The sequence below is a fragment of the Acomys minous genome (assembly GCF_964271855.1).
Source record: "Acomys minous genome assembly, chromosome: 17".
In the NCBI taxonomy this organism is placed as follows: domain Eukaryota; kingdom Metazoa; phylum Chordata; class Mammalia; order Rodentia; family Muridae; genus Acomys; species Acomys minous.
Window position 1 is genome coordinate 25,730,670 of NC_140500.1, and position 27,012 is coordinate 25,757,681.

At 40.7% G+C, this 27,012-nt stretch overlaps 1 protein-coding gene across 8 annotated transcripts in view; it reads left to right on the forward strand.

The window, feature by feature from the left end:
- ERC1 (ELKS/RAB6-interacting/CAST family member 1) overlaps positions 1-27,012 on the forward strand; it is a 277,582-nt gene that overhangs the window by 57,079 nt on the left and 193,491 nt on the right. For 5 of the 8 annotated variants that reach the window (XM_084766086.1, XM_084766089.1, XM_084766083.1 and 2 more), the window contains exons 4-10: positions 618-692; positions 5,867-6,022; positions 7,425-7,508; positions 11,755-11,922; positions 21,071-21,238; positions 23,314-23,451; positions 25,676-25,816. In XM_084766086.1, coding sequence (XP_084622212.1) covers positions 618-692; positions 5,867-6,022; positions 7,425-7,508; positions 11,755-11,922; positions 21,071-21,238; positions 23,314-23,451; positions 25,676-25,816 — 930 coding nt within the window. The remainder of the gene's footprint in view (positions 1-617; positions 693-5,866; positions 6,023-7,424; positions 7,509-11,754; positions 11,923-21,070; positions 21,239-23,313; positions 23,452-25,675; positions 25,817-27,012) is intronic. The other 3 variants (XM_084766087.1, XM_084766090.1, XM_084766085.1) reach the window with 1 other exon arrangement.

Genomic DNA, 27,012 nt, shown 5'->3' on the forward strand with positions numbered 1-27,012 from the left:
TTTGAACTACACAGAAACTTGTCCGCCAGTCTTTTTCTGTCTCCCTGGAGCCCCCCTGAGGTTTTCCTCATCTGTAACTAGGTGGTTGTTACTCTGGAGGTAGATGCTGTAGAGAAGATGTTGTCAACAGAGGTTATTCCAGTCTGTGCCCTGCGGGCTGGTTGTGGTGGCCTTTATTTCTTCTTTTTAAAAGGGGATCTTTTCTAGCTGCCCCTTTTAGATCACTTGCAGTGTTGGTTTCATGTCTTACTGATATATCAATCTGGTGGTGTGCAGTAGCCTCCACTGTTGGTATTGCTATGCCTGATTTTAAATAACTGTCTATTCAGAGCCAGGGATCCTCCAGGGTGTATATTGAGTCATCTGGATTCCCTGATCCACAGGTAAGGTTTGTGACAAAGGAAGGGCCCATTTACCGGGGAGGTTGGCTGGGTGTGCTGACACCTATCTTTAATACCAGTACTTGGGAGGCAGAAGCAGAGGATCTGGTGATTTCTGTAAGTTCAAGGCCAGCCAGGTATACATACTGAGGTCCAGGCCAGCCAGAGCTGTGAAGTGAGACCAAAAGAGGCATGAGCGTTAAGGCCAGGCACTGACTCTCTTCTGCTTCTGTTTAGGAGATGCACCGGAGATTCGAGAATGCTCCTGATTCTGCCAAGACAAAAGCCTTGCAAACTGTTATTGAGATGAAGGTAAGTGAGACTCTCATGAGGAATCTTGGAGTTTCCTTTCACTCTTAAATGTTTTGACCCTTTCCTCCTGTGTCGAAGGTAGTATCAATACTTTGCTCAACTGGGAGACTAAAAGGAAATTGTAAAACTTAGTGAAACAGGATGTTAAATTTCCTTTTCTGATAGCTGTTGGTCGTAATTCAAACGAGACCAAAAAGAGTCTTTAAATCAAGTGCCCAGCTTCATAAAGCAGAGAAGGGATTGCTAGGCAAGAGGAAGGGAGACTAGTGAGGAGGAGCATGACAGGAGAAGGCAGCGTGGGTACACAGGGCCAGGTTATGTTTATGCATACTCAAAAGTGGCACACTGAAGAGAGAAGCTATGGGAAATAAAATTTCTTGGCCTGTAGGGATAGCCGTCAGTAAAAGGTTTGCTGGGCACCTGAGCTGGATCCCTAGAACCTGTGTAGAAAAGCTGAGTTTGTTGGCGTTGGTTTGTAACTTCAGCACTGAAGAGAGGGGCAGGGAGCTCCCTGGAGCTTCCTGGCTGGCCAGCCCAGCTCCAGGCCAGTGAGATACTTTTGCCTCACAAAACAGAGTGGATAGTGCTTAAGGAACAAACAGCATTGGAGTTTGTCCTCTGACCTCTGCATGCATACACTCACATGAACACGCATGTGCACACACAGAAAAAAAAAACTCCGCAACCTCTTCCTTATCCTCCCCCCTCCCCTTCATCCCCTCCCTCTTCTTCCTCCCCTCCCTCCTCTTCTTCCTCCTCCTCTTCCTTCTCCCCTTCCTCCTCCTCTTCTCTTCCTCAAGACAGGTTTTCTCTGTGTAGCCCTGGCTATCCTGGAACTACCTCTGCAGACCAGGCTGGCTTTGAACTCACAGAGATCCTCCTGCCTCTGCCTGGGATTAAAGCCATGGACCACCAACACCCAACAAGAAAACTTTTTTTGTTTTGTTTTTTAAGACAAGTTTTCTCTGTGCAACAGCCCTAGCTGTCCTGGAACTGTCCTTTGTAGACCAGGCTGGCCTTGAACTCACAGAGATCTGCCTGCCTCTGCCTCCCTGAGTGCTAGGATTAAAAGAATGCGCACCTCTTCTTCTTGTTAGGATCCCTCTTAATGTTGACAGGTCTACTTCCTTTATTTTAAAGAAAAAATTTGCCAAGCCTCAAGTCTCAAAAATCATAGTTTTCCAGTTCTTTTAAGAAAACATTGTGCTCTCAGAAGGAAGTACTCAGCTCAGCTTGTACCCTAGAGCAACCTGCAGGCACTGTTGCTAGGGACAACCATTATTCTTCAGTATGCAGCGTAAGTGCTCCATGCCTAATTCCCATTTTTTTCATGTATATTTGATGGTTAAGATTTACTAAATTAATTTAACTGCTTAACCAACAACATTTTTTTTGTTGTTGTTTTGTTTTTTGTTTTTTCAAGACAGGGTTCTCTGAGTTAGCCTTGGCTGTCCTAGACTCTCTTTGTAGACCATGCTGTCCTTGAACTCACAGAGATCCACTGTCTCTGCCTCCCGAGTGCTGGGATTATAGGCATGCACCACCATGTCTGGCTTTTAACCAAGAACATTTAAAATGTATAGTTAATTATCCTTTTCTTCATTGCCAGTTTATGTGAAGAACATCATGACTACTGTGATTCAGTGCCCCGTGCTGATCTGTGCTAAGGCGCTGTACCTTTGTCCATTGTTTTCTAATCAGTGCACATGTCAGCACATTCGGAAAATCCAAAGATAATTAAGATTAATGTGAAAATAGCTTTGACCCTGCAGACTCTATGTCTAGAGGACCCCAGAATTGGACAGATAGTATTTTGAAAATCTGTTTTAAATTACTGCTTAGTTAGAAGTCTCCAGGAGTTAAACTCCTTCTGTTTAAAACCTAGCTATATTTTATCAGATATGTGACATGAAGCAAGTTCCTAACCTTTCTATGGCTCAGATCTTTAATAAAAAAAGAATCAGTTAATGGTAGAAAGAACCCATTCAATGGCTTATGTTGAGGTTCATTAGTTAAACATGTGAAATGCTTTGAACAGGACCTTGCACATAGTGAACAGTTGATGTTAGATGGTGTTGCTAGTATTTTTATTAGGCACGTGGTCTTTTGGTTTCCTTTGTTGTGACATTTGGCTTACAGGCCCACGTTACAGAGCACCATTGCAGAGTAGTCAGAAGCAGGACTCTGTGACAGCTGGTCACAGTGTATCTGTAGCCAAGAGCAGAGAGAAACAGATGCACTCTTGTTGCCCATGGCTTGCCCCCATCCAGCTTTCTTCTATCTTGTACAGTTCAGGGTCCAGTCCATGAGTTGGTGCCACCCACATTCAGGGTGAGCCTCCCGTCCCACCTTGATTACTGCAGTCAAAACAGTCCCTGCAGAGACATGTCAAAGATCAAGGTGATCTAGATAATTCCCCATTGGACTCTCTTCCCACATGGTTCTTGGTTGTGGCCAGTTGGTATTTATAGTGACCATCACACGTGGTTCTCCTTTCTGCTCCCTGTGTCCTAGGCTGATTTTTTTTTCTTTTTCTTTTTTTGGTTTTTCGAGACAGGGTTTCTCTGTGTACCTTGGCTGTCCTAGACATGCTTTGTAGACCAGGCTGGCCTCAAACTCACAGAGATCCGCCTGCCTGTGCCTCCTGAGTGCTGGGATTAAAGGTGTGCCCCACCACTGCCCAGCTTCTAGGCTGATTTGAACTTTCTTTTTTTCCTCTTTTCTTCTCACAGATCAGGGATGTGTGATTTTGTTAGTTGACAGTGTGTATTTTAAGTTTTGCCAAGCTTTTTTGTTTTGTTTTGATTTTGTTTTTTTAAGACAGGGTTTCTCTGTGTAGCCTTGGCTGTCCTAGAACTCAGTCTGTAGACCAGGCTGGCCTCAAACTCAGAGGGAATCTGTCTGCTTCTGCCTTCCAAGTGCTGGGATTAAAGGCATGCACCACCACCACCTGACTGCCAAGTTTATGTTGTAAAGAAAAAAAAAATAAAGATCTTGTTAACAAGGATCAAGTGGATGCTCTATTTGTGAATTTTCTCATTTCTATAACAACATACCTTGCAAAGCGAATTAAAAACGGACGTGTTTATTTAGGATCTGGCTTGAGGGTGTAGTAGTCCATAGGAGTATGAGGCATCTGGTCTCCTTGTGTTCATAGCTGGGAAGCAGAGAGAGATGAGTGTTGGTTTGCAACGTGATTTCTCCTTTTGTTTAGTGCTGGACTCTTGCTCATGGGTTAGCCTTCCACCTTAAACACTTCCCTGTGTATACGTACATAACCTCCTAGGACACCCCAGAAGTTTGTTTCCCAAGTGACTGGAAGCTGGTTTCTGCTGTTGCAAAATGAGATAGTTCAGGGTAATTAGATCTTTCATCAAAGTCCAGGCTTGCATGGGGGAGTGAGGCAACCTTTGGAATTGGAGATGTGGGAAATATCTCAAGGTGTAGATGGCACAATGCTCATATTAGGAGTGGCTGACAGTGATACGGGATTAAGGCTTGGAAGTAGAGTGAGACAGTCAAAGGGAACTCACCTGCTTATTTCACATAAAAGTGCAAAACCTGATTGGGAGAGCTGTCCTTACATTACCCAGGCTTGGTACCACGGGTTTGTGCTAGAGTGAGGTAAACTAGCAAGGATTAGTTGTCCAACCTGATTTCAAAGAATAGACTGGTAGATCTTTCCCTGGGCAGTCCACGTTTGCCTTGAGGTTTTCACAGCTGCTGTAATAGTCTTTTCTAGAAAGAAGTGTTTGTGCTGTATGTTTGATAGTGAATTGATTTTGTCCTGTGCTGCTGTTATGGGTAGGGAATAAGTCAGGCTTTGAGGAAGGGCCCTGTGGAAGCTGTACAGGGGTCTGCTGTGGCTGTGCAGAGCTGTGCTAGACAGGGACACACTTGCTTTTCCTATCTGCTCATTCCTTCTTGTTGCTCCTGGCTGTGGGCATGGCAGAACTTACATCTGACTCTTAGCTCTTTATATTCATCTGGTGTTTTAGTTTAGCTTGGTTCAGTTTAAAGAGACTAAGTCCTGGTACTTGCAGCAGTTTTAATATTAATCTTAAAAGTAAATTTCAGATACCACAATGCTATGGGCAAGGCTAGGATACCTCTTTCCCATCAGCTCCCAAAACTGGAAAATTACTGGTTGAAGTTGTTTCATGGCAGGTCCTTAGATTTTATCTTTCTGGTTTAGGAATTACGATAGCCCACGTGGCCAACCAAGACATCTTTGATGGAAAATAAAAAGGAAGTCAGTTTTAAAATTCTATCGCAAAATGTTCTAGGGCTCCAAATAAAATGAAGCTATACTTAACTTACATTCTTTAAAGTTTCTATTTCTTAGGCAAATAAGCATGTTCAATTACAGATACAAACTTATTTCTTGTAGCCATTTTGCTTTCATTAATAATACATGAAGTAAGTTGAGGATTAGTTAGATGTCACAAACAAATCAAGAAATTGAGATTAGAAAAATATAGCACTAGAAGTTGATATTTGCAGTAATGGTTTACAAGAACAATATTTTATTATTTAATTACTTTTGAGATGGGAGCGTGTCTTACTATGTTGCCTAGGCTATCCCTGAACTCCTCAAGTGTCCTTTTATTGTCTCATTCTTAATACCCAGGACTGTAGATATGTGCCATGGAAACTACTGATTTTTAAAACATGTAGATATTTCAGATATATGCCAGAAGTACAGAGAATAAGATTTCTAAGATATAAAAGTAACTGTTAATATAATTATTCACTCTTGGATTTTTCTGCAATTGGAATACTACATAATTATTGTTTATATAATTATAAACTTTACTGGACAATTCTTTCAAACTTGTATTTTCTTATTTATTGTCAGAAGTATGCCCCCTAGAGGTCACTAGGTAAAGTGATGAAGCATTAGAACTTCCAAAGTCTTTACTGTTAATTTAACAACCCTCCCTCCCCCTACTAGAAATTCCATTGCTTCTGCCTCCTTGGTTAATTATGTCTGCCTGAGTTGAAACAGTCTGTAACTAGAGGAAGAAAGAGGAGGCTCCCTCCCTCCATGTGCCTCAGCAGCAAGCCGGCTGTATATTTATCATTGTAAAATTCAGCACTTTGAGAGACCCAGTTACTCAGCCACTTTTAATATTTGTAAATAGTTTAATGGTCAACTCTTCCATTGTTCCTAGGATTCAAAAATTTCTTCCATGGAGCGTGGCCTTCGAGACCTGGAAGAAGAAATTCAGATGCTGAAATCAAATGGGGCTTTGAGTACTGAAGAGCGGGAGGAAGAAATGAAACAAATGGAAGTGTATAGGAGCCACTCTAAATTTATGAAAAACAAGGTATGGAACAGATACTTCAGTCCCCAGAAGCTTGAAGAAGCTTGAAACTTTTATGCATACGTTTTCAGGTTATGATGGTAAAGATGTGCTGTATGTTTTGTTAGACTTTAGAGAAGTTTTGTTGTTGCTTTTTTCTTCCACATAGAAACTTCCTAGAATTAAAGTCACTGAAGAGTTACTGGTATCATTTGGTTTATTTCAGTCTTTTGTTTAAATAAGAATTGCTTGATGTGACTAAGGACATATTGTTACAGTTTAAATTTTCATTTCTGTAAGAACTTCTGTGATGGAACTTTGTTCAGATCAGTTTTTCCTACTGTATGAGATAGCTCATTCTCTACCTCTTCTTAGGAAGTATTTTATGTCAAACCCCTGAGAGTTATTTTTTTTTAAACAAATTAAATACTTCCCTTTTAAACAAGTCCCAAGAATGAAACACCTTTGCTCTCTCCCTTAGAGAGCTTCATTTGCCACTAGGTTTGTTGTTTCCTATGTGCTCCTCAGACATGTGTGCAGTAAGGCCAGCATGGAGGCCTACCAGTGTGGTCTGAAATAAGCTACAACGTTCTTTCTTCAGATTCAAAGTTATTTAGCATTTACTTTGATTTTTATAAATTATTTAAATACAATTGAAGAGTTTGGTTTATTGTGGTTATGAATTTTTTTTTGTTTAATTAAAAGTCATAATTGTAAAAAGTTAGACATGCTGTCACATGCCCACAGTCCCAGTACTTAGTAGACAGAAACAGCTGGGCTGCTGCAACTTGGAGGCCAATCTAGTCTACATAATGAATTTTAGGCTATCCAGTGCTATATAGTGAGACTCTTGTCTCAAAGTAAACAAATATACAAATAAATAATTTTTAAAAAGAAATTTTAGCTAGAAAAGTGTTACCTACTGTATTTCACATATATGTACAGCAAATGTATTCTTACTGAAGACTGAAATGCTCCCCATAGCTGACTGTCAAGGAATGGCACAGGTGTGATTGCCTACCCTGTTTAGGCGTTTTGTGGTGTCTGTATCAGGCATGTGTCTATAGAATTTTCTTCTATTATTAAGGAGTCTATTATTGGTTATTTATACTAATCATATATTAATTTGAAGCTAAAAAAATTGATGTGTTAGCTTGGATTTTCTCCCTGAATTTAGGACAAAATATACTGTATTATATAATCTATATTATACTTTCTTTTTTTTAAATAATAAGCACATTTCAGTTCATTTAGAAAAAGTTTGTAAGATAGAAACACTATATGCCTTTGAAAATTGAATTAGGGGAACAGATTTGATAATTGTGTGTAAGTTATTGTTATTTCAGAGGTCACTGTGGCTCAAAATCAGATAATATGAAGACCTGAGTTGGCACATGAGTGAAAAACAATAACAATGTCGTGACAGGTAGAGCAACTGAAGGAGGAACTAAGTTCGAAAGAGGCTCAAGGGGAGGAGCTGAAAAAGAGAGCGGCTGGTCTTCAGTCTGAGGTCTTTGCAGTAAGATTTACCTCTTTGTGTGCAGTGATCCCACAGTGGGACCCTGCTGGCTCTGGCTTCTGGGTGGCTTACACTTTCACTCTCTATATGGATGGCAGCTCTGCCCATTCTTAGCACTAACCAGCCTGCTCTGCTCTTTTAACCGACATCTGTTCACCAGTTTGACCCACATGTCACTTGTGCACACTGATTCACATTATTCTGGAAGCCCTGCACCGGCTCTTTATTGTTTTGCTGCTCTATGGATGGTATTTCAGAGTTCCCTTCCTCGTCCTCTTGTTGACTAGATACATGTTGATTTATATGAATGGTCTTTCCCTCCATTCTTAGGTACAGGAATATGCAGATGTTACTAGGCCCAGCACCTACAACATACCTGCATTTGAAATCTTGAGAAAAGTATTTTATTTTACATGGAGACATTATCTTTAAGTTCATTAGGAGGCTTTGCAAGAAATGTTGTTTTCTTTAGGACAGGTGTATAGGGAGTGATTAGCCTATTTAAAGTCATCTGGTAATTTAGAATTAGTGTGGTATTTATTTTAAATGACTCTGCTTACAGGCTTCTGTGTGGTGAACTTAAAACTGCATTTCAAAGCATTCTGATAAATAATAATAAAGTAATTACCACTTTCATAGTTATTAGAAGCATCTTGTAACCTGCTGGGGTGACCTACAGTAACTTACAGAGGGGGAAACCCGGGCAACATGATGTCCCGGAAAATGGAGCTAGTAAGAGGCCAGGTCTGATTTACACCAGCATCTGGTTCTAGAGTGTTACTAGTAATTTCTTCATTCTCTGATCTGTGTTGTCTGTCCATGCACACCGTCCTCAAATTCTCAAAGATAAATGGGAGAACTACTCTGGAGGAGCGGAGTAAGCCTGGAATGCGGTGTTAAAAATACATATTGCAAATTTGATATGCTTTCTATTTGTGGCTCAGCTTGTATTGTAGGTTAAAAAGTAGAATACTAAGTTTGGAAAAGATCTAATTTGGGTTATAGTTAATGTATGTTGTCTGGAGGGGAAACTGGAATGTAACATTCTTTCTTTTTTCTTAGCCACTATTACTCATTTATGTGTCTCAGACAGCAGGCCAAGTACATATCTTACATTATGTTATTGAATTCCAACAGTACGATGCTTTGGTATAATTTCTCTATTGCCAGCTAAAGAAGTAATGTTACTGCTGTCTTCAGCGACTAGCTACCGCCACGTGCTCCTCACCTGGTTCTCTCTCCTGGGCATTCTAGAAGGAAGATTTGTGTATCTTAAGTTTTTCTTCTGTTTAAACTGTTTTCTTCTCTTCCTCAGTCTTTAAGGGTCTCTAGAGCAGCTTGTAAAGCTCAGTCAATAATGCACATGGCAGGGAAATGTCAGTCCTGTGCAACACTGAAATCTCTCTCTACTATGTGTATTTTGGAATTTGAGAAAGGACCTTAGTACGTAGGCCAGTCATCAAAGTTGTGATTCTGCCTGAGCCTCCTTAGCGTTGGGATTTTTGGATGTGTACCTCCATGCCTGACTTCTGTTTATTTTTGACCCAGAAATTTGGATACCTTTAAGCCATAGTTCTTTGCTGAGAAAATAGTAATACTTTCAGTATTCTGGGTACTTATTTATCGAGCAAATATGTTTTTAGTTTAATCTGTCTATTATGGAAGGAATAATACTGATATATGTTATTGTTGTTTATAAAGGGATATTGTGAGTGGCCCCAAGTATTTGCATAGAGTAAGCATGTACAATATACGAACCATTACTATATCGTTAAGTAAAGTTATCTAGTGTATATAAAAATGCCTATCTTATTGAAAAAGGAGGCTAAATTGTTTTTAAGTGCTTCTTAAAAGTCTGATTGGTTTCTTTCTTTTTTTTTGTTCTGGGGTATCAAATGTAGGATCTTATACATGTTAGGACAGAGCTCTTCCATTGAGGTATGTTCCCAAACTAAAAGTCTGATTTTAAAGTAAACTTTATTCTTACGAAAAAAAAATTTTTTTAAAGAGCCTTTTTTTTCTTAAGATCAATGGTGGCAAGATTGATGGTGGCTCACACCTTTAATCCCAACACTCAAGAGGCAGAGGCAGGCGGATCTCTGAGTTCAAGGCCAGCCTAGTCTACAAAGCAAGTCCAGGACAGCTAAGGCTACACAGAGAGACCCTGTCTCGAAAAACAAAACAAAAAATTTATGTAGTAAAATACTTTAGAAAACTTTAAATACTCAGTTTTCTAAAACTCAAAGAATTTTGTTTCACCTGCCATGAAAATTAATGGCTTACTTCTGTGTTTATGTTCAGTAGTTAATCTGTCTTGTAGTTATGGTAGGCCTAATATAAAACCAGAAAATGTCATAAGACAGCTTTCTTTTTTAATTTTTAATTTTTTAATATTATTACGATCAAGATATGAAAGAAGGTAGCTGGGCATGATAGCTCTCACCTTTAATCCCAGCCCTTGGAAGGCAAAGGCAGGCAGATAATCTGAGTTTGAGGCCAGACTTGTCTACAGAGTGAGTTCCCGGACAGGGAGGGCTACACAGAGAAACCCTGTCTCAAAATAAACAAACAAACAACCGACAGAATTCTTAGGGCTGGGTAAGAAGGTTTGGTGAGGAAGAGCGATTGCTGTGTCAGCATGAGGGCCTGGGTTTAATTCTCTACAGCTCGTGTAAGAAGCCAGGGGTGGCTGCATGGCTCTGGGGTCCCAGCGCTGTTGGGACGTGGCAGGAGGATCACCAGGGCTTGTCGCCTGCCAGCCCAGCTTCAGGTGCAGGGAGAGCCAGTCTCCAGGAGTAGGGCAGAGAGTGAGAGAACACACACCCAGCATGGCCCTTGGCAAACGTGAAAATACACCACACACATATCCTGGACTCACTGGGTGTGGCTGCATACACACCTGTGATCCTAGCACTTAGGAAACAAGATCAGGTGTTCAAGACCTGCCTTGGCTTTATAGTCAGTTTGGGCCAGCCTGAGGTAATAGGACCCCCCAACCTCACCCAAACTCCTGCTCGCTCTTGCTCATGCGCGCTTGTGCGCTCCCTCCCTCTCCCTCTCCCTCTCCCTCTCCCTCTCCCTCTCCCTCTCCCTCTCCCTCTCCCTCTCCCTCTCCCTCTCCCTCTCCCTCTCCCTCTCTCTCTCTCTCTCTCTCTCTCTCTCTCCCATTTTCATACAAATGCTTAGAAGCAATAGAGATATAATGAAGATGATTAAAAGGAAATACTTGTGTTAAAAGAGCTTTGTGGAGATTGCATTGTATTTTTTATATATGAGTTACCGATTCAGATTTTTAGATTAGAGTGTATACATTCTTCATTTAAGTCCAATGTTTATGTTTTGTGATGTGTGTAATTGATAAATAGATGACATAAAAAAAAACTCTCTAATGTCTTAACATTGGTGGAACTCATAGAGATCCAGGAACTGTGCGTGGGATAAGGGTGTATACTACGATATCCAAGCCTAGCTTTTTAACAGAAAGATTTTATGAAACTTTTGTTTTAAAAAAGAAAAACAGAAGCATACCACTAAGATTTGAGTTTGCTTTGCAGTAGCAATAGGAAGTTGCTTTCCCCTATGCTTTGCACACTGACCCTGCTGTGATCCATCATGCTCTGGAGATGGAGGCGTGAGAAAGTGAAGTGGTGTTCAGGTGATAGATGCTGCCTGGCCGGGTTGAACTGTAATTTCCTTTTCCATCTTTCCCCTTAAGGCAGCGGTTCTCAACCTGTTGGTTGCAACCATTGGAAAAATCGTATTTCTGATGGTCTTATAAACTGAGATACACTACTGAGTAGCAAATTATAGTTAGGAAGTAGCAGCAAAATTAATTTTATGGTTGGGGGTCACCACAATGCAAGGAAATGGTATTAAATGGTTACAGCATTAGGAAGGTTGAGAACCATTGCTCTAAGGGTTTTCGGAAACTATTTAGAGTCAATAAATGAAGATTAAAAATTTGTTTGTTGAATAAGCTTAGTTTTTGGTAAGGAGCACCCAGTATTAGATGACCCAAAAAGATTAGTATGTCCTGTCTTACTTATTTACTGTTTGATGTGCGTAGGAACTCAGGGCTGCTAGACAGTGCTTTACCACAAAAGCACCCCCATCTCTACCTTACGTAAAATAAATGTTGAACTTAGTTTCCTATATTGTGATACAAACCTGCTAGAGGTCCAGCTCAGAGTTAATTGTGAATTCTTTCTTACTCACAGTGTTGTGTTTTGTTTTCCAGATTGGCCAGGTGAAACAGGAGTTGTCTAGAAAGGACACAGAACTACTAGCCCTACAGACAAAGCTAGAAACTCTCACAAACCAGTTCTCAGACAGTAAGCAACATATTGAGGTGCTGAAGGAGTCTCTCACTGCTAAGGAACAAAGGGCTGCCATCTTGCAGACGGAGGTAAAGAATGTTGTGATTTGTGTAGAATCCAGTTCATTCCTAATTTTATCTTTTTATGTATTTGTATGTTAGAGTCATGTGATCATTTATTGTACTAAAGCAACCATTTTTGTTTTTGTTGTTATATCTAATTAAAATAAATGCTATTTCTTTAAATTTTTTTCAGAATTCTTTTGTGGTTGTTGTTAGGTTTTTTGAGACAGGGTTTCTGTGTGTAGCCTTGGTTGTCCTGGAACGCACAGTGATCTGCCTGCCTCTGCCTCCCAAGTGCTGGTATTACAGTTGTGCCCCACCATGCCCGCATCTGTACTTCAAACTGTTTTAAATTATTCAAATTAAAAGATAGTTACAAATAATATATCTGATTCATTTAGATTTAGAAACAGTAATTCTTATTATCCATCATAAATTATGAATGTCAGTGATCTCTGTTAGTTTGGATTTTGTGTAAAGTGCCCATTATATGTCTGTGTGTTTGTGTATACATGTGCTGTGTACATGCACGTGCATGCATTTGTGTGAGAAGGTCAGAGACAACTAACTCTTCGGGGGTGGTTGTCTCCTGCCACCACAGTGTTCATGCTAGCATCTCAACTCTATGAGCTATCTTGCCAGCTCTGATGGCATAATTTTTAAAGAAGTTCTGCTCATTCATATTTTTATTGGGCTGAATTTGGATATATTTAAAGAATTGCAAATATGAAATACTTTGGAAAATATTGCTTTCAATTCTTCTCATTTATAAAGAGGGTTTTCATTTTGATAACTTGAATATGTATTACCATAAAAAAAATTCAGAAGGCAGTACCAGTTCTTAAAGTGAGCTTTACTTCCATGTTGTTACTGTTAGCTTGGGGTGGAAGCCATTGATCAAGCAGTTGGTTAACGACAACACAAACATTTAAAAGCTTGTCATGGTCTGATAAATAACATTTCTCTGTCAATCTGTTCTTCTTTGTATCCAGCTTGAACAATGTCTGGGTCTTACACAGATGGCGTGGTAGCATACGCCTTTAATCTAAGCACCGGTTGTGCTAGACCTCTCTATGTAGAACAGGATGGATGGCCTTGCACTCACAGGGATCCATCTGCATGTACCTCCTGGGTGCAGAAATTAATGGTACACACCATTCTGTCTGGCTTGTAACTGATTTGATATCAGTTTTTTTTGTTTATTTGGGTTTCTTTTTGTTTTTCAAAACAGGGTCTATGTGTAGCCGTGGCTGTCCTGAAGTTACTTTGTAGACCAGGCTGGCCTCAAACTCACAAAGAGTCACTTGCTTCTGTCTCCCAGGTGCTAGGATTAAAGACTTGGACCGCCACTGCCGGTGATAACAATTGTTTTATTTGCTCCTGCATGAGTTGCTTTGGTTTCCTTGTGACCATAACACTTAACAGAGACAGTGTAATAGAGGACAGGTTTGTTTTGGCTTATGAGTTCAAAGAGTTTCAGTTTATCATGGTGGGGAAGGCATAATGGGACAGTTGTTCATGGTGGTGTGAGCATGTGTTAAACAAGGATTCAGAGAATGCAAAGAAATTCAGCCTCCAGTGTGACCCTCATAGGCACAATTCTGAAAGATGGAGTCATTCATATCACTGATGTAAAAGGAACTGATGGATGTTGAGCTAGGAAAGCTGCCAAGCTGGATATTGATGTGGGATTTTACTTCCAAAGGCTTAGAGTATTTCTGAGAGATTACACTGGCATCTCGACATGTACATTAATGTGAGGAGAGGGAGCCTCAGTAGAGCTAATGTGGTCCTGGCAGCCAATGCACTTTTTAGTCCTGCATTTTAAAAAATTATTTATTTTTATTTCATGTACATTGATGTTTTGACTGCATGTTTGCCTGTGTAAGGATGTCAGATTCAGGAGTCATAGGCGGTTGTGAGCCGCCATAGTGTGTCCTGGGAATTGAACCTGGATCCTTTAGAAGACCAGCTAGTGCTCTTAGCTGCTGGGCCATCTCTTCAGCCCTCAGCTCGTGCAGAGTTTATAAGGAATGCTAGCATGGATGATGATGAATGGTGATGGAGGCTCCACTCAGGAGGAGCCAGTATTGGAGGCAGGTGGGCACCCTGCATTCCCGGACTTGACTGCTGAGCTCCCCTCTGTGAAGAATGCAGTTAAAACTAAAATTTTCATATCCTGACTCATGTTCAATAAACAGAGACTGGCTCATGTAAAACAGACAAAACCCAAACAAATAAAGTTATATACTTCTACCATTCAGTGGCCTATATAGCAAGCATTTCCATTTCAAAATAGAGGAATGGGGACATAAAAATGAAGGCTGTGACCAAAATGCAGGGAGGCAAACATTAAGTCCTGTAGTTCCATACCCAACATCTGGAGTATATGGTGATATGTTCTAAGCCCACCTTGGCCTGGAGACTCTTAACCTTGCATGCCCCACATGTGGGCCTCTCTCTTGGTCTGGCTTTACTTGGTGCATGTAACTTTACTAAACAGATGTTTCACATTTCTGGCATTTCCAGTGTCTTGGCATATCCATTGCATCTCAGTTTATTCTTAAAGTTTCTTCCATCACCCTGTCATGGCTCCCTGAAGAGAATTGTACCCTGCTTACATTTCCTGGTCTTTCAGGCTTTTCCCCTAAAATTTTGATGGGATCCTCCATGTATCTTGTATCCTGCATGCCCGCAAAACAAGTACCATATGGTTAATACAAGAGTCTGCCACTGGCTAAGCAGTAGTCAAGTCCCACTGGATCATGGCCTTAGTGTTCTTTGAGTGCCTGTGTAGTTAAAACAGTTCCTTAGGCAACTGTGTTCAAATAGAGCACCCCAGATTACTACGATTTGAAAGAGTTTTCTGTTTTTTGCTCTGAAGCCTTAGTTAGGTGTGGTCTTGACAAGTCCTGAAATGCCTTTAAGGAGCCTTTCCCTCTGTCCTGCTGCACATCACTGGGATTCTCTTTAATGACTAACTCTTTGCTACCTTCTTTGCTACCTTAAGTCAGACTGCACATTTTTCACATTTTCTGCTCTGCTCACTGTCAACCTGGCTCAGAAGCTGCCAGCAAAATTTCTGAAGTGAAATTAGTATCTTAGCTTTGAATTTGGCCTCCATCAAAATTTTAGCACCGTGGCAAAGCGTAGACAAGTTCTTTGTAGGAATAGAACACAAATGTCTTTTTATCCAGTTCTGTAGTATGGTGGTTTGAATGAAGAATATCCTTTATAGGCTCATGTGTTTGAATCTTGGTACACAATTTGTGATGTTGTCTGGGAAGGTCATGGAACTTTGTGGGGAGGCAGTATGTCCCTCAGGACAGGCTTTGTGGCTTTATAGCCAGCTCCTGTTCTCTCTGTTTCCTGTGTGGGATGAAATGTGATTTGTTTCCGGATTGCCAGGATGGCCTTGCACTCCTGCTACTGCACCTTCCCTGTTCCGATGGGGTGATTGTATCCTCCTGGGAAGTGTAAGCTACCATAAATGCTTTTTTCCTCTAAAACTATCTAAGCATCGTTTATGGCAGCAACAGAAAATAACTAATGCACGCACAGCCTGTGTTCTCATTTGAAGCCTCTGCATCCAGTCTTTGCTCTCTGTTTTCTGGTCCCATGCTCCCACTAGACTATCCCGCTAGGCTCTGCTTATAGCATTCTAGGGCTTCTCTTGGTTTGCATCTCTAAACCTTTCTAAACTCTCTCTACCAACTCAAAAGACCCATGAACCACACAGTCAGCCTTGTGATGGGAACAGCCCTAAATCTCAGAATCAGTATTCTGTTAACGCTGTGTCACTATCATAGTAACTGATAGAAACGACTTAAGAGGAGGAAAGAATCCATGATGGCAGGAAAGGCACAGCAGAATAACTCAGATGTGTAGCTTTAGGATTCTTGGTAGAGGCTGTTCACATCGTCGTGGGCTATGAAGCAGAGCATGATGGTAACCAGTGGCCATTACAGCTTTCAGATGCTTGCCCCTACAGATCCCTTGTCTTCTCTGTGTCCTGCCTCTTAAAAGTTTCCACAGACTGGCCAGATAGCACCACCAGCTGGGGGATACATTTCACAACATGTGCCTGTGGGAGACCTTCAGATTCAAACCATAACAAACTAGAGAACAAGTGTTCAGATACATGAGCCGATGGGGACTTTCTTATTTAAACAGCCCCACCTCCAAAACGGACCAAAGGGCATGTGTGTTACATTCCAGCAAAGGATTTGTCTGCGTTTTGCTAGGGTCCTGAAAATTTGATTGAGGCTCTGTAATATTAGCATGAATTAGGTATGTATTTTTGTCAGTTTTTATAGTGGAGGCTCAGATGAATTGTTAATATACTAGGTTTGCCTGACACATGTTCTTACTCTCACTGACACCCTGTGTATTGTCAATAGCTCTTCTGTCCCTAAATCATGAGGCTATACTTATCTTTTGTTTCGAGATTGAGAAAACTATTTTAAGGTAGAAATACATATGTCCTATGTACACGAGTAGTTTCAGTTTGTATTTCCACTGTTAGTTTTTCTATATTTTTCAGTTATTGCTTTGGGAACTCTTAAATTATATTCATTCAATGTTACATAGTCGTATTTGTAGGCTGTTTTCAAAGTGCAGTCATTGCCAGGTGTTGTGGTTTGGATCTGAGATGCCCCCACAGGTTCATGTGTGTGTGTACACTTGTTTGCCGGCTGTGGGAGCTGTTAGGGGAGATTGTGCTGCCATGAGCGGGGAGCCCTTCTTGGGTAGACCACTGAGGTTAGACCTGGAGGTTTTGTAGGCTGGGCCCACTTGTCCCTCCCTGTTCTCCATTTTGCCAGTCTAATACTCTGTGTACAGCAGACGCAGTGTAACCAGCAGCCACTTATTCCTGCACCCCAGTGGGCTGTATCTACTCTTAAGCTGCAGACAAGACCCTCTTCTTCCCTTGCGTTGTTCTATATTTTGTTATGACAAGGAGAAAAGTGACTAATGTTATCTGTTTATGTTCAGCAGCTAGACTCCTGTTCTTATCTTGTCAACATTAAAAGTTGTTTTCTTGAGTTTTTGACAACTGTTTATCTTATAGACAGAAATGTTTTGAAATAAAATTTATGATTTCTAAGTATTTTCTCATTTATGGCTTGGCTTTTCATTGACTTATATCTTAGGAAATCTTATTTAGTGCACTAGCATTTTCCTATTGATGTTTATTTTGTAATGTGAATAACTGGAAAATACTCAGTTCTATTTTAAGGTTTTATTTTATATGTGTAAGTGTTTTATCTGCACATGTGTCTGTGTGCCACATGTGTGAAGGGCCTGTGGAGGCCAGAAGAGTGTGGGAAACCCTGGAATGAGAATTACAAATGATCATGCTGGCTTTCTGACTTGGGTCTTCTAGAGTCACAAGCAGGGCTCTTAACTGCTGAGCCATCTCAGTTCTTGTGGGTTTTTCCTTTAAGTTTTGTTAGACAGTATAAGACACCGGTACTCAACTTGTATGTCATGACCTCCTTGGTGTGACTCTTTCACAGGAATTGCTTAAGACCATCAGAAAACACAGACATTTACATTATGATTCATAACCATGGCAAAACCAGTTATGAAGTTGCAACAAAAATAAATTTATGTTTGAGGGTCACCACAACATGGGGAACTGCAGTACAGGATAACAACATTAGAAAGATTGAGAGCCACTGGTATAAAAATTACATTTAGTCTTAGATTAGTCCCCGTCTCCCAACACACACACACACACACACACACACACACAGTCATGAAAGGATTTGAAATATTTTAAATAATTATGTTGTTCTTCCTATATTTTTAATAAAATATGTGTCTTATGTAAAAGCTTAATTTTTAAATTTTATTTTATGAGTACGTGTATTTTATATGTATGTCTGTGTTCCACTTTCATGTCAGGTGCCCACAGAGACTAGAAGAGAAAGTATTGAATCCCCTAAAACTTCAGTTATAGACAATTGTGAGCTGCCATGTGGTACTAGGAACCAAACCCAAGTCTTCTGGAAGAGCAGAGAGTGTTCTTAACCACTGAGCCATCTCTCCAGCCCCTATACAAGGCTTCTTCAATGGACTTGCTAGTTTAAATTAGCAAACTTCTTCCTGCCTTTATCTGTGGAGAGCTGGGGTATTTCAGGGGTCTTAGGTGAGGGCCAGTTATCCAGGGGTACTGCTCCGTTTGTCCTAGAAAGAAAGTCCGTGCAAACACAGTGGAAGCGAGCAGTGGGGAATGGTTTCTACCAGAAAAGAGAGAAGACAGGTGTAGATCATGTGGTCACAAGCTTGAGTGACCATGGAAATGGCCACAGCCTGAAACAGGAATGAGAGCCACAGGACCTTGAGAGTGAAAGTGACAGAGACGGAGACGGATTCAAAAAAACCTCAGATGGAAGAGGACCAACAACAGGGAGGGGGCAAAAAAGGAAAAAAAAAAAAAAAAGAGAGATAGACTTTATATAAAGTTCCCATCAAAGGGATGGAAGGAGTCCCAGAGGTGAGAGTCTGCCCAGGGCCTCTGGGTTGCACTGTCTAGAGACTGCTGGGATCATTTTCCTTCCTAACTTCCCTTTCTTCTCTCGAATTGGTCTTTCCCTTGCCAGCATTTCTAAAGGGCTCACCGAGTAGCTCCCTTGGGAAAGGGTTGCACAACCCTTGGAGCAAGGGTCGGCTCATCTTAAAGTGACAAGTTCACTTTCCAGATGTGCCCAGGTTCTCCTGACGTTCTTCAGGATCACATGAGTGTGCTACCATATCTGGCTTGTGTGTGTGTGTGTGTGTGTGTGTGTGTGTGTGTGTGTGTGTGTGTGTGTGTGTTGTGAGAGGCATCTACTGGGAGAATGGGACACAAATGTTTTTTCATCTCAGATAGGGAACTGACAAGACCAAAGTAACAGTTCAAAATTTGTGAACCAGTTAATTTATTTTATGTACTTACAAGAGCAAGAAGAACTCAAGGCAACTGTATCACTGAAAAGCCCACCCCAGCTCCGAAAATCCTGAATCCTCTCTGTATGACTTACAATCAGCTTGGCAGGTTACACACTCTCCTTCAGTAGCTTAGCTAGTTTGTTCTAGAAAGTTCCCCTGGCAGGAACTTTACTCTGTAGTATAACCTTGGGGAGTGGCCTTGTGAACCTTGTAAGTTCCAACTTTCCCAGATGCAAGTTTACTTCTTGAGTCTTAAGAGCCTTTCTCTAGTAGGGGATGTTTGAACCTGTAGGAAATTCCTATAAAATAATGTGGTGCTGGGGGTTGAGCCCTCAGTGCTTCCTGTGAGCCAGGAAAGCACTCTACCAAATGAGCTATACCTTGAGCCCTGAAGCTACTTAAAGTCTGAATTTAGAGCTTAATAAGTATTGACAGGTCTGATTTGTAAAAGCTCCTTGGGGCCTTTTGTAACTTGGAGTATTGAGCAGGCCGTGAGCGTGGAGTTCTGAGAATGAGCTGTGTGGCTCTCGTCCCAACACTGATCTGCTCAAGATCTCCTAGAGCAGAAAAGGTTCTTGTTTCCTTCAGTAGGCGAAATTAACCAGTCTTCATCAGAAAGGTGGAAGCTATCTTTGGCTCTTCTCTCTCATTTTTCCTTTTTATAGGCAATAAAATACAAACTTCTAGACCTGACCCTGATGTGGACCTACCTTTAGCCTTCTCTCCTATGGCTTCCTTCCTGTTCTTAGCCTTCGCTGTCCTGTGTGTAGCTTCCTGAGAAGTTCACATCTGTTCGGATCACCATTATTTATGGTACCCTCACTCTGAAAGGGTCCCTGTAATCTTCCTCACCACTCACCATTGCTCGTCCTTCACAGGTTACCCAAGCTTCTCCAGCATCTAGTGTCTTAGTATCAGCTCTTCAAGCTGAGCTATTCTTTTTCTTAAACTTACGTAAGAGGACAACTTGGTAAGTCAGTCCGCCCCCAATGTGTGGTCTGGGGATTGAGCTCAGGTTGTCAGGCTTGGTCACTATCCACTGGGCCATCTCTCCAGTCCCTATTCTGTACTTTTAGAAAATACTGTACTTCACTTCCATTACTCCCTCTAAAATATTATATGCTCCATGAGGCTGCGGTCTTCTCCATTAGGTTCTAAGTTCTGCAAAAAGTTGAAACTAGCAGTTGTCTTGGTATTGCAGTGACCAGAAGGCTGTGAGCATAGTTTTTCTGGAACATAAATATTGACCATTATTTTCTCCTCTTTACAAGTTTTTATTGACTTTCACTTGTGTCTCGGTTAGGGTTTTATTGTTGTGAAGAGACAATGAGTAAGGCAACTCTTATAAAAGAAAACATTCAGTTAGGGGCTGGCTTACAGTTGAGAGCTTTAGTCCATTGACATCATGGCAGGAAGCATGGCATAGTGCAGGCAGACATGGTGCTGGAGAAGGAGAACAGAATTCTACATCTTCATCTGCAGGCAGCCAGAAAGAAATTGTCCTCTGCAGGCAGCCAGGAGGAGGTTCTGATTCCACACTGCATGGACTTGAGCATTGGAGACCTCAAAGCCCACCCCTTCAGGGATGCACTTCCTCCAACAAGGCCACACCTATTCCAACAAGGCCACATCTCCTTAACAGTGCCATCCCTGTGGGCCAAGCATTCAATTATGTGAGTCTGGAGGGCCAAACATATTCAAAACCACTTCAGTTTGCAAACAGAATAAAATTAAGCACTGTATTTGGCAGTTGGGGCCTTTTAAATATGTCCTTTTAGGCTTATCTCATGTCCTTATTTTGCTTTCTGCTCAGTTATCGCAAATGAGTTTACTAAAACATGCTGTATTGGGCAGTTGTGTTTTTCAGTATTCTCTTTCCTTTTCTAGAATGCCTGTTCCACCTTCTGTTTTATACCTAGTAAGGGTCTTCTGTCAGCTAATGCCCAGTTCAAATGTCGGCTCTTTCAGCAGTCATTCTGACTGATAAAGCTCTTTAGAGGAAGGCTACGGACTCCTGTGTATGGCCTCTGCTTTTTATTTGATACCCTTTGAATATGGTAAATTTGGAATGTGTAAATTCTAATCATTCTACTACTTATTTTGTAATTTTAAAAATAAAGTAGTTTAATTCCCCCTTAATCCCTGTGTTATTATATTTGAGATATGGCAACTCTGTTCCAAGGAGTTCTATTCCTCCTCTTTCTGTTTCATTCATCGTTTGTAAATCTTCTGCTCTTAGGTGGATGCTCTCCGATTGCGTTTGGAAGAAAAGGAGACTATGCTAAATAAAAAAACCAAACAAATTCAGGATATGGCTGAGGAGAAGGGCACACAAGCTGGAGAGATACACGACCTCAAGGACATGTTGGATGTGAAGGAGCGGAAAGTCAATGTTCTTCAGAAGAAGGTGAGCCAAGGGGCTCTGAGCGCAGCGGTGCATGTGCACTGCACTGCGCTACTCTCCTCCTGCTGCAGGAGGTAGACTGCTCTGTGTGCTTAGTCTTATTTTTTGTTTGTTTGTTTTTGTTTTTCAAGACAGGTTTTCTCTTTGTAGCCCTGGCTGTCCTGCTACAGGCTGGATTTGGACTCACAGACATCTGCCTGCCTCTGCCCCCTGAGTGCTGGGGTTTTAGACATGTGCCACTGCACCCAGCTTTTGTATTCAGTCTTTAATGAGATCTGCATTAAGTATCCTTCCTATCTTTCAGTAGGAGTTTTCATCCTGTTTCTCAAAAGTGTCTTAGAAATTGATACAGACCTGAGTTTGAATAGCACCACAGTCCACCTTAGCGAATCAATGAGTTTTATGAGGGTTACATGCAAGAATGTGGGTGAGGGATTACTTTGAGGAGTAGAAATAACCCAAACAGAGCTGCATCACCACAAGCTCAACCCTGCACTGGTGAGCGCTAGAAACCTGGAGCATACTGTACAACCTGCAGGTGGCTCAACGGGTTGGAGACCATCTCTTCATTGTGACTCAGTTGAAATAAATAAATCTTAAAAAAAAAAAAAAAGAAAAGAAAAAAATACATTTTTTTTTTTTTAAAAAAAGAGAGAAATAAAGCGTAAAGAGCAAATGTAAAGACCAAATCTGGCCCCTTGAGGGAGAAGAACTACAAGATGGAGGCATAGAAAGCATCTCCAATAAAAATAATGGTAAAAACTCCCTAAAAATCTTGGAGTAAATGAGACAACTAAGTATAGGAAGCATTTAGAACCTCAAATACACATTGAACATAAAAGTACTTTGCCACAATATATTATAGTATCTGCTTAATTTCCATGTGTCTTAGCCATTTCTCTGTCTGTCTGTCTGTCTGTCTGTCTCTGTCTCTCCCCCTCGCCCCAATCGATCTGCCTGCCTACCTACCTACGTACTTAGGCAAAGTAGCATGTAGCCAAGATTGTCCTTGTACTAACTTTGTGGTCCAGCATGACCCAAAACTCTTGTTTCTCCTGCCTCTTTCTCCCAAAGTGCTGACATTGTAGGCCTGCACTACTATGCTTGGTTTGTCTTATTTTTTACTTCCTACCTAAGCAAATAGAACCTCAGAACTATTTACCAAGTTGTATGGAAGTTGGTTTAAATTCCATTTCCAGAGCCATGAAAATCATTTAAAGTTGACAGGTCATTTCTAGGACTGAACTCTCTAATGATGCTCATCTCTCTGAAATTCAAAGTTTCTTCCTTAAGTGGCCAGTAGTTCCATCTATTGCTCAACCTCAACTTTATAATGGGACACTCTTTCTCATATCATAAAATAAAAGTGGACCTCATTTTTCTTAGTAGTGCCAGTGCCTGGCATGCTATGGGAAATTAGTAACTGTCTACTGATACACAACTCTGAATGTGCCCAGTCTTGTCTGATCTCATAAGCCAAGCAGAGGCAGGCCTAGCTAGTTAGTACTTGGGTAGGAGAAATCAATAATTCTTTTGAGTAAATGAGTGCATTTAAGTGTGGGAAAAGAAATGAATGGCCATAATAAGAAGTTTCATTGAAAACACTTGCTGTTTAGATAAAGGGTGTTTTAAAAATCTAAACACTAACATACAAGAACAGGTTTTTTTCTGTATTCAGCTGATTTGGTCTTTTGTCTAGTTGCCATGTTCTTTGTCCTTTGATTTGTAAGGAAGTCTCTCTTGACATCCACGGTGGCATCATCCTATTTTGTGTAAATCCATTGCAATCCCTCTGAGCACTGCTGTCTTTGCACCTCATAGCTTACCTTCTTTTGTTAGGGATTTGCTAATCTTGTGTATGTCCATAGGATGTTTGTCTTTTCTCTGTCATAGTGAAAGATTCTGGCTGTAGTAAGGGTTTAGCATATCATTTTGAAACAATTAAGTTTAAATTATTTCTATAGGGCACACATATACCCACCCACATCATAGTTTGTTTATGTCTTAAATAATTTTTATTGTGCCAACTTCTACCCTTTTTAATGATTTTTTTCCCTTAAATGTGTCTGTATATTTAGATTGAGAATCTTCAGGAGCAACTGAGAGATAAAGAAAAGCAGATGAGCAGCTTGAAAGAACGAGTCAAGTCTCTACAGGCGGATACCACCAACACAGACACAGCTCTCACGACTCTGGAGGAGGCTCTTGCAGATAAAGTGAGCAACTGGCCTGGCTCTACTGCCTCATTATTTACAGTTGGCTATACATATAGAGGATACTTTCTTTCCATGGAAAGAGTTTTTTGTTTTGTTTTGTTTTGTTTTGTTTTTCTGCTGCTGCTGTGCATAGTATAAGGTGGAGAGACAATCTAGTTACTATTAGAATTTAGCACCAACTTCTGACACACTTCCTAAATAATCAGCATGTCTTCCCCTTGTTGCTGCTTTCTGAAGGAAAAGAAAATTCATTATTTGATTAACTAGGTGTGCAGGGTACTGGACATTGATTATTAGGATGTTGTCCCAGACTAGCTGTCCTCTGTTACCTTCCCACCACATGGTGTAGTTATGGATTTTATTCATGAATATTAAATCTTTACTGGTTTTCTATACTTGGCTTACTCCTAAATAAAATTTAAATTTATAGCGCGCGCGCGTGCGCGCGCACACACACACACACACACACACACACACACAAACACACGTCTGCCTGCCTGTCTGTTTATCTATCTATCCATCCCCACATATCACACACATATATATGCTTTGCCTGCATCTATATCTGTGCATCCCATGTATGCCTTGTATTCCTAGAGGTCAAAGAAGGCATTGGATCTCCTGGTACTGGAGTTGTAGACAGTTGTGAGCTGCCATGTGGGTGCTGGGAATTGAACCTGACTCCTCTAGAAGAGCAGCCAGTGCTCTTAACCATGGAGCCACCTCTTAGCCCTTTGGCTTATAGTACTTTATTTTACCTTTATGAACATAGTTGACTTTTTAAGGAATGGTTGAATGAAGAAATGCTCTAAGCTATCTTAGAAGGTATTTAAAAGAATCTCTTTATGGTGTTTTTTGTTTGTTTCTTGTTCTTTTGTTGTTTGTTTTTAGAAGTGGGGTTTGTTTTGTGATGTAATTCTCATGTGACTTAGGCCAGCCTCAGGCTTGCTGTGTCACTCAGTGAATTAGTCAGTTCTCTAGAGGAACAGCATTTATAAAATGAATCTGCCATCTATCTATCTATCTATCTATCTATCTATCTATCTATCCATCTAGGATTTATTAGAATGACTTACAAGCTGTGATCCTGCAAATCTACAATGGAAGGTTCAAGAATCCAGTAGTTGTTCAGTCTACAACACTGCCTGTCTCAGCTGGTCTTCAGTATATGCCAGGATCCTGAAAAAGAAATGCACTTGCTAGTGAGAGTGAGAACAAGCAATGCAAACAAAGCTAGTTTCCTTTTTCCATGCCCTTTATATAGGCTGCCAGCAGAAGGCATGGCCCAGGTCAAAGGTGGATCTTCCCACCTCAAAAGGTCTGGGTTAATGTTGTATTTTTCTGTCTCAAAGATCTGGATTAGAAGTTGGTCTCTCCACTTCAAATGATTTAATTAAGGGAAAAAGGCCCCTCACTGTTCTGCCCTGCCATTTGGGCTTTAGTTAATTCCAGATATCGTACAGTTGACAATCAAGACTAGCCATTACACTCAGGGCCATCTATAACTCTTGATGCTCCTACCTCCAGTTCCCAAGTATTGAGAAGAAAGGGTTATCCCATCATGCTGTGCTTCCCTACAGACAACTGGATTCTCTTTAGAGTCATAAGACAACACTCCTTAGGTCATTTGGACTCAGGATGCTTTGACCTGCTTGCCAGAGTGAATGCATGTTCTGTGTATATGTTTTTAAATATTACCGAGAAATATACTTAAATTGCTTTAGCCTTCACACTTCCTGAGAACCTGGCAGCAGAAGTTTTAATTTTTCTATGGCTTCTTTGCTCTCTTTTATGTAAGATTGGTGTATCATTTCTCTCCCACGTTTGATATATGAGTTATGAGTAATTCCTATTGTTTTGTAGGTAATGTGTGTTAGTATTACAGTGAAGAAATATGTATTACTTATTGTCCTAAGGGCATACACATCAGTTTCTAGTTGCTTGGAAATTTAATTTAAATAGGAATGTTTTAAGAGAATTCTTTAGTGATATCTAGTAATATTTGAAATGATAGGAACCTGCCTGTTCATATTTAAAATTAAACAAAGTTGGGAATTACTGGTTATAATAGGAAAAATGAGTTCTTAGAAAAGTGAATTCTTGAGGAGCTTACCGTGTCTTTCTAAAAGATGACAAGAGTTTGAGTTTTATCAGAGGAAACAGAGTATGTTACATGACGTAGGAGAAGTGGAGTACCCTCATGCCTGGTGTGCTTTCTTCTCAGGAACGGACAATTGAGCGCTTAAAGGAGCAGCGGGACAGAGATGAGCGAGAGAAGCAAGAGGAGATTGATACCTACAAGAAAGATCTCAAAGACTTGAAAGAAAAAGTCAGCATGTTGCAAGGAGACCTCTCAGAGAAGGAGGTTAGGCTCTCCAGATGAACGGTTCACGCTGTGTGCACGATGCTGACTACCAAGAAAGATTTTCTTAGTACTCAGTGGCAGGCTTTCTAGTCGCTCAGGAACCTGCGAGGGCCACAGTAGATTGGCTCATTCATCTCACTCTTTTACTGCCTTGAGCTCTGTCCTAAGAGTAGGTTTCTTATGGGATTCTGATCCTCACGCAGATCCTAGAGTGACTGAAGCCCACCTACATTTGGAGGAACACTGCTAACAGTAAGAAAAGTGGCACACAGAAGAAGGAAACCTAATTATAACTGCTATTAGAAACATGATGGCCTGTTACTTAGTTGACTTCATGAATTTTGCCCTTATTTTTGAATAATCCTGTTAGTATAACTTAAAAAGTTAAAATATTGAATGTTGTGTGATGAGTAATCCAGTGGGTTTGTCTGAGAACTTTAGGAAAATTTATACAAGTGGAGAACTTTAGGAAAATTTATACAAGTAAGTCTCTACAAGAATTTCCTGCTAAAAGAGGAGAAATGCACATTTAAGTTGGTGTAGCCAGTAAGTTTGGCTACTTAAATTCTCATAGCTCAGCCTCCATTTATTTTGTGAGAATAAGTACATTAGGTTAGAATTCTTGTTGTTGTTGTTTTTTAAAAAGACTTATTTATTTATTATTACGTGGTGTTCTGCTTGCATGTATACATGTACACCAGAAGAGAGCACTAGATCTCATTACAGATGGTTGTGACTAACCATGTGGTTGCTGGGAATTGAACTCAGGTCCTTTGGAAGAGCAGCCAGTGCTCTTAACCTCTGAGCCATCTCTCCAGCCCCTCTTGTTCTGTTTCTGAGACAGGGACTCCATATCTCAGGCTAGCCTTCAACTTCTCATGCTCCTGCCTCCACCTCCCAAGTCCTGCAATTACAGCCGTGTCCCATGCCTGGGTCTGTGTGGTTCTGGAGCTTGAACCCAACACTTGATGCATGCCAGGCAAGCTCTTTACCTGAGCTGCATCTCCAGCCATTTTTAGGATCCTTTATGTTATCTGTAGTTAGTACTGAGGATCAGCCTTATTTTAATTAATGTCTGAAAGCTAAACTAATGTCTGAAAGTTTTATAGTTCATGGGTGTTCTTGAAATGGAAACTTTCGGACACTATGAATTTAAGTTTAAAAAGTTAAACCTACATTTTATTTTGTAGTATTTA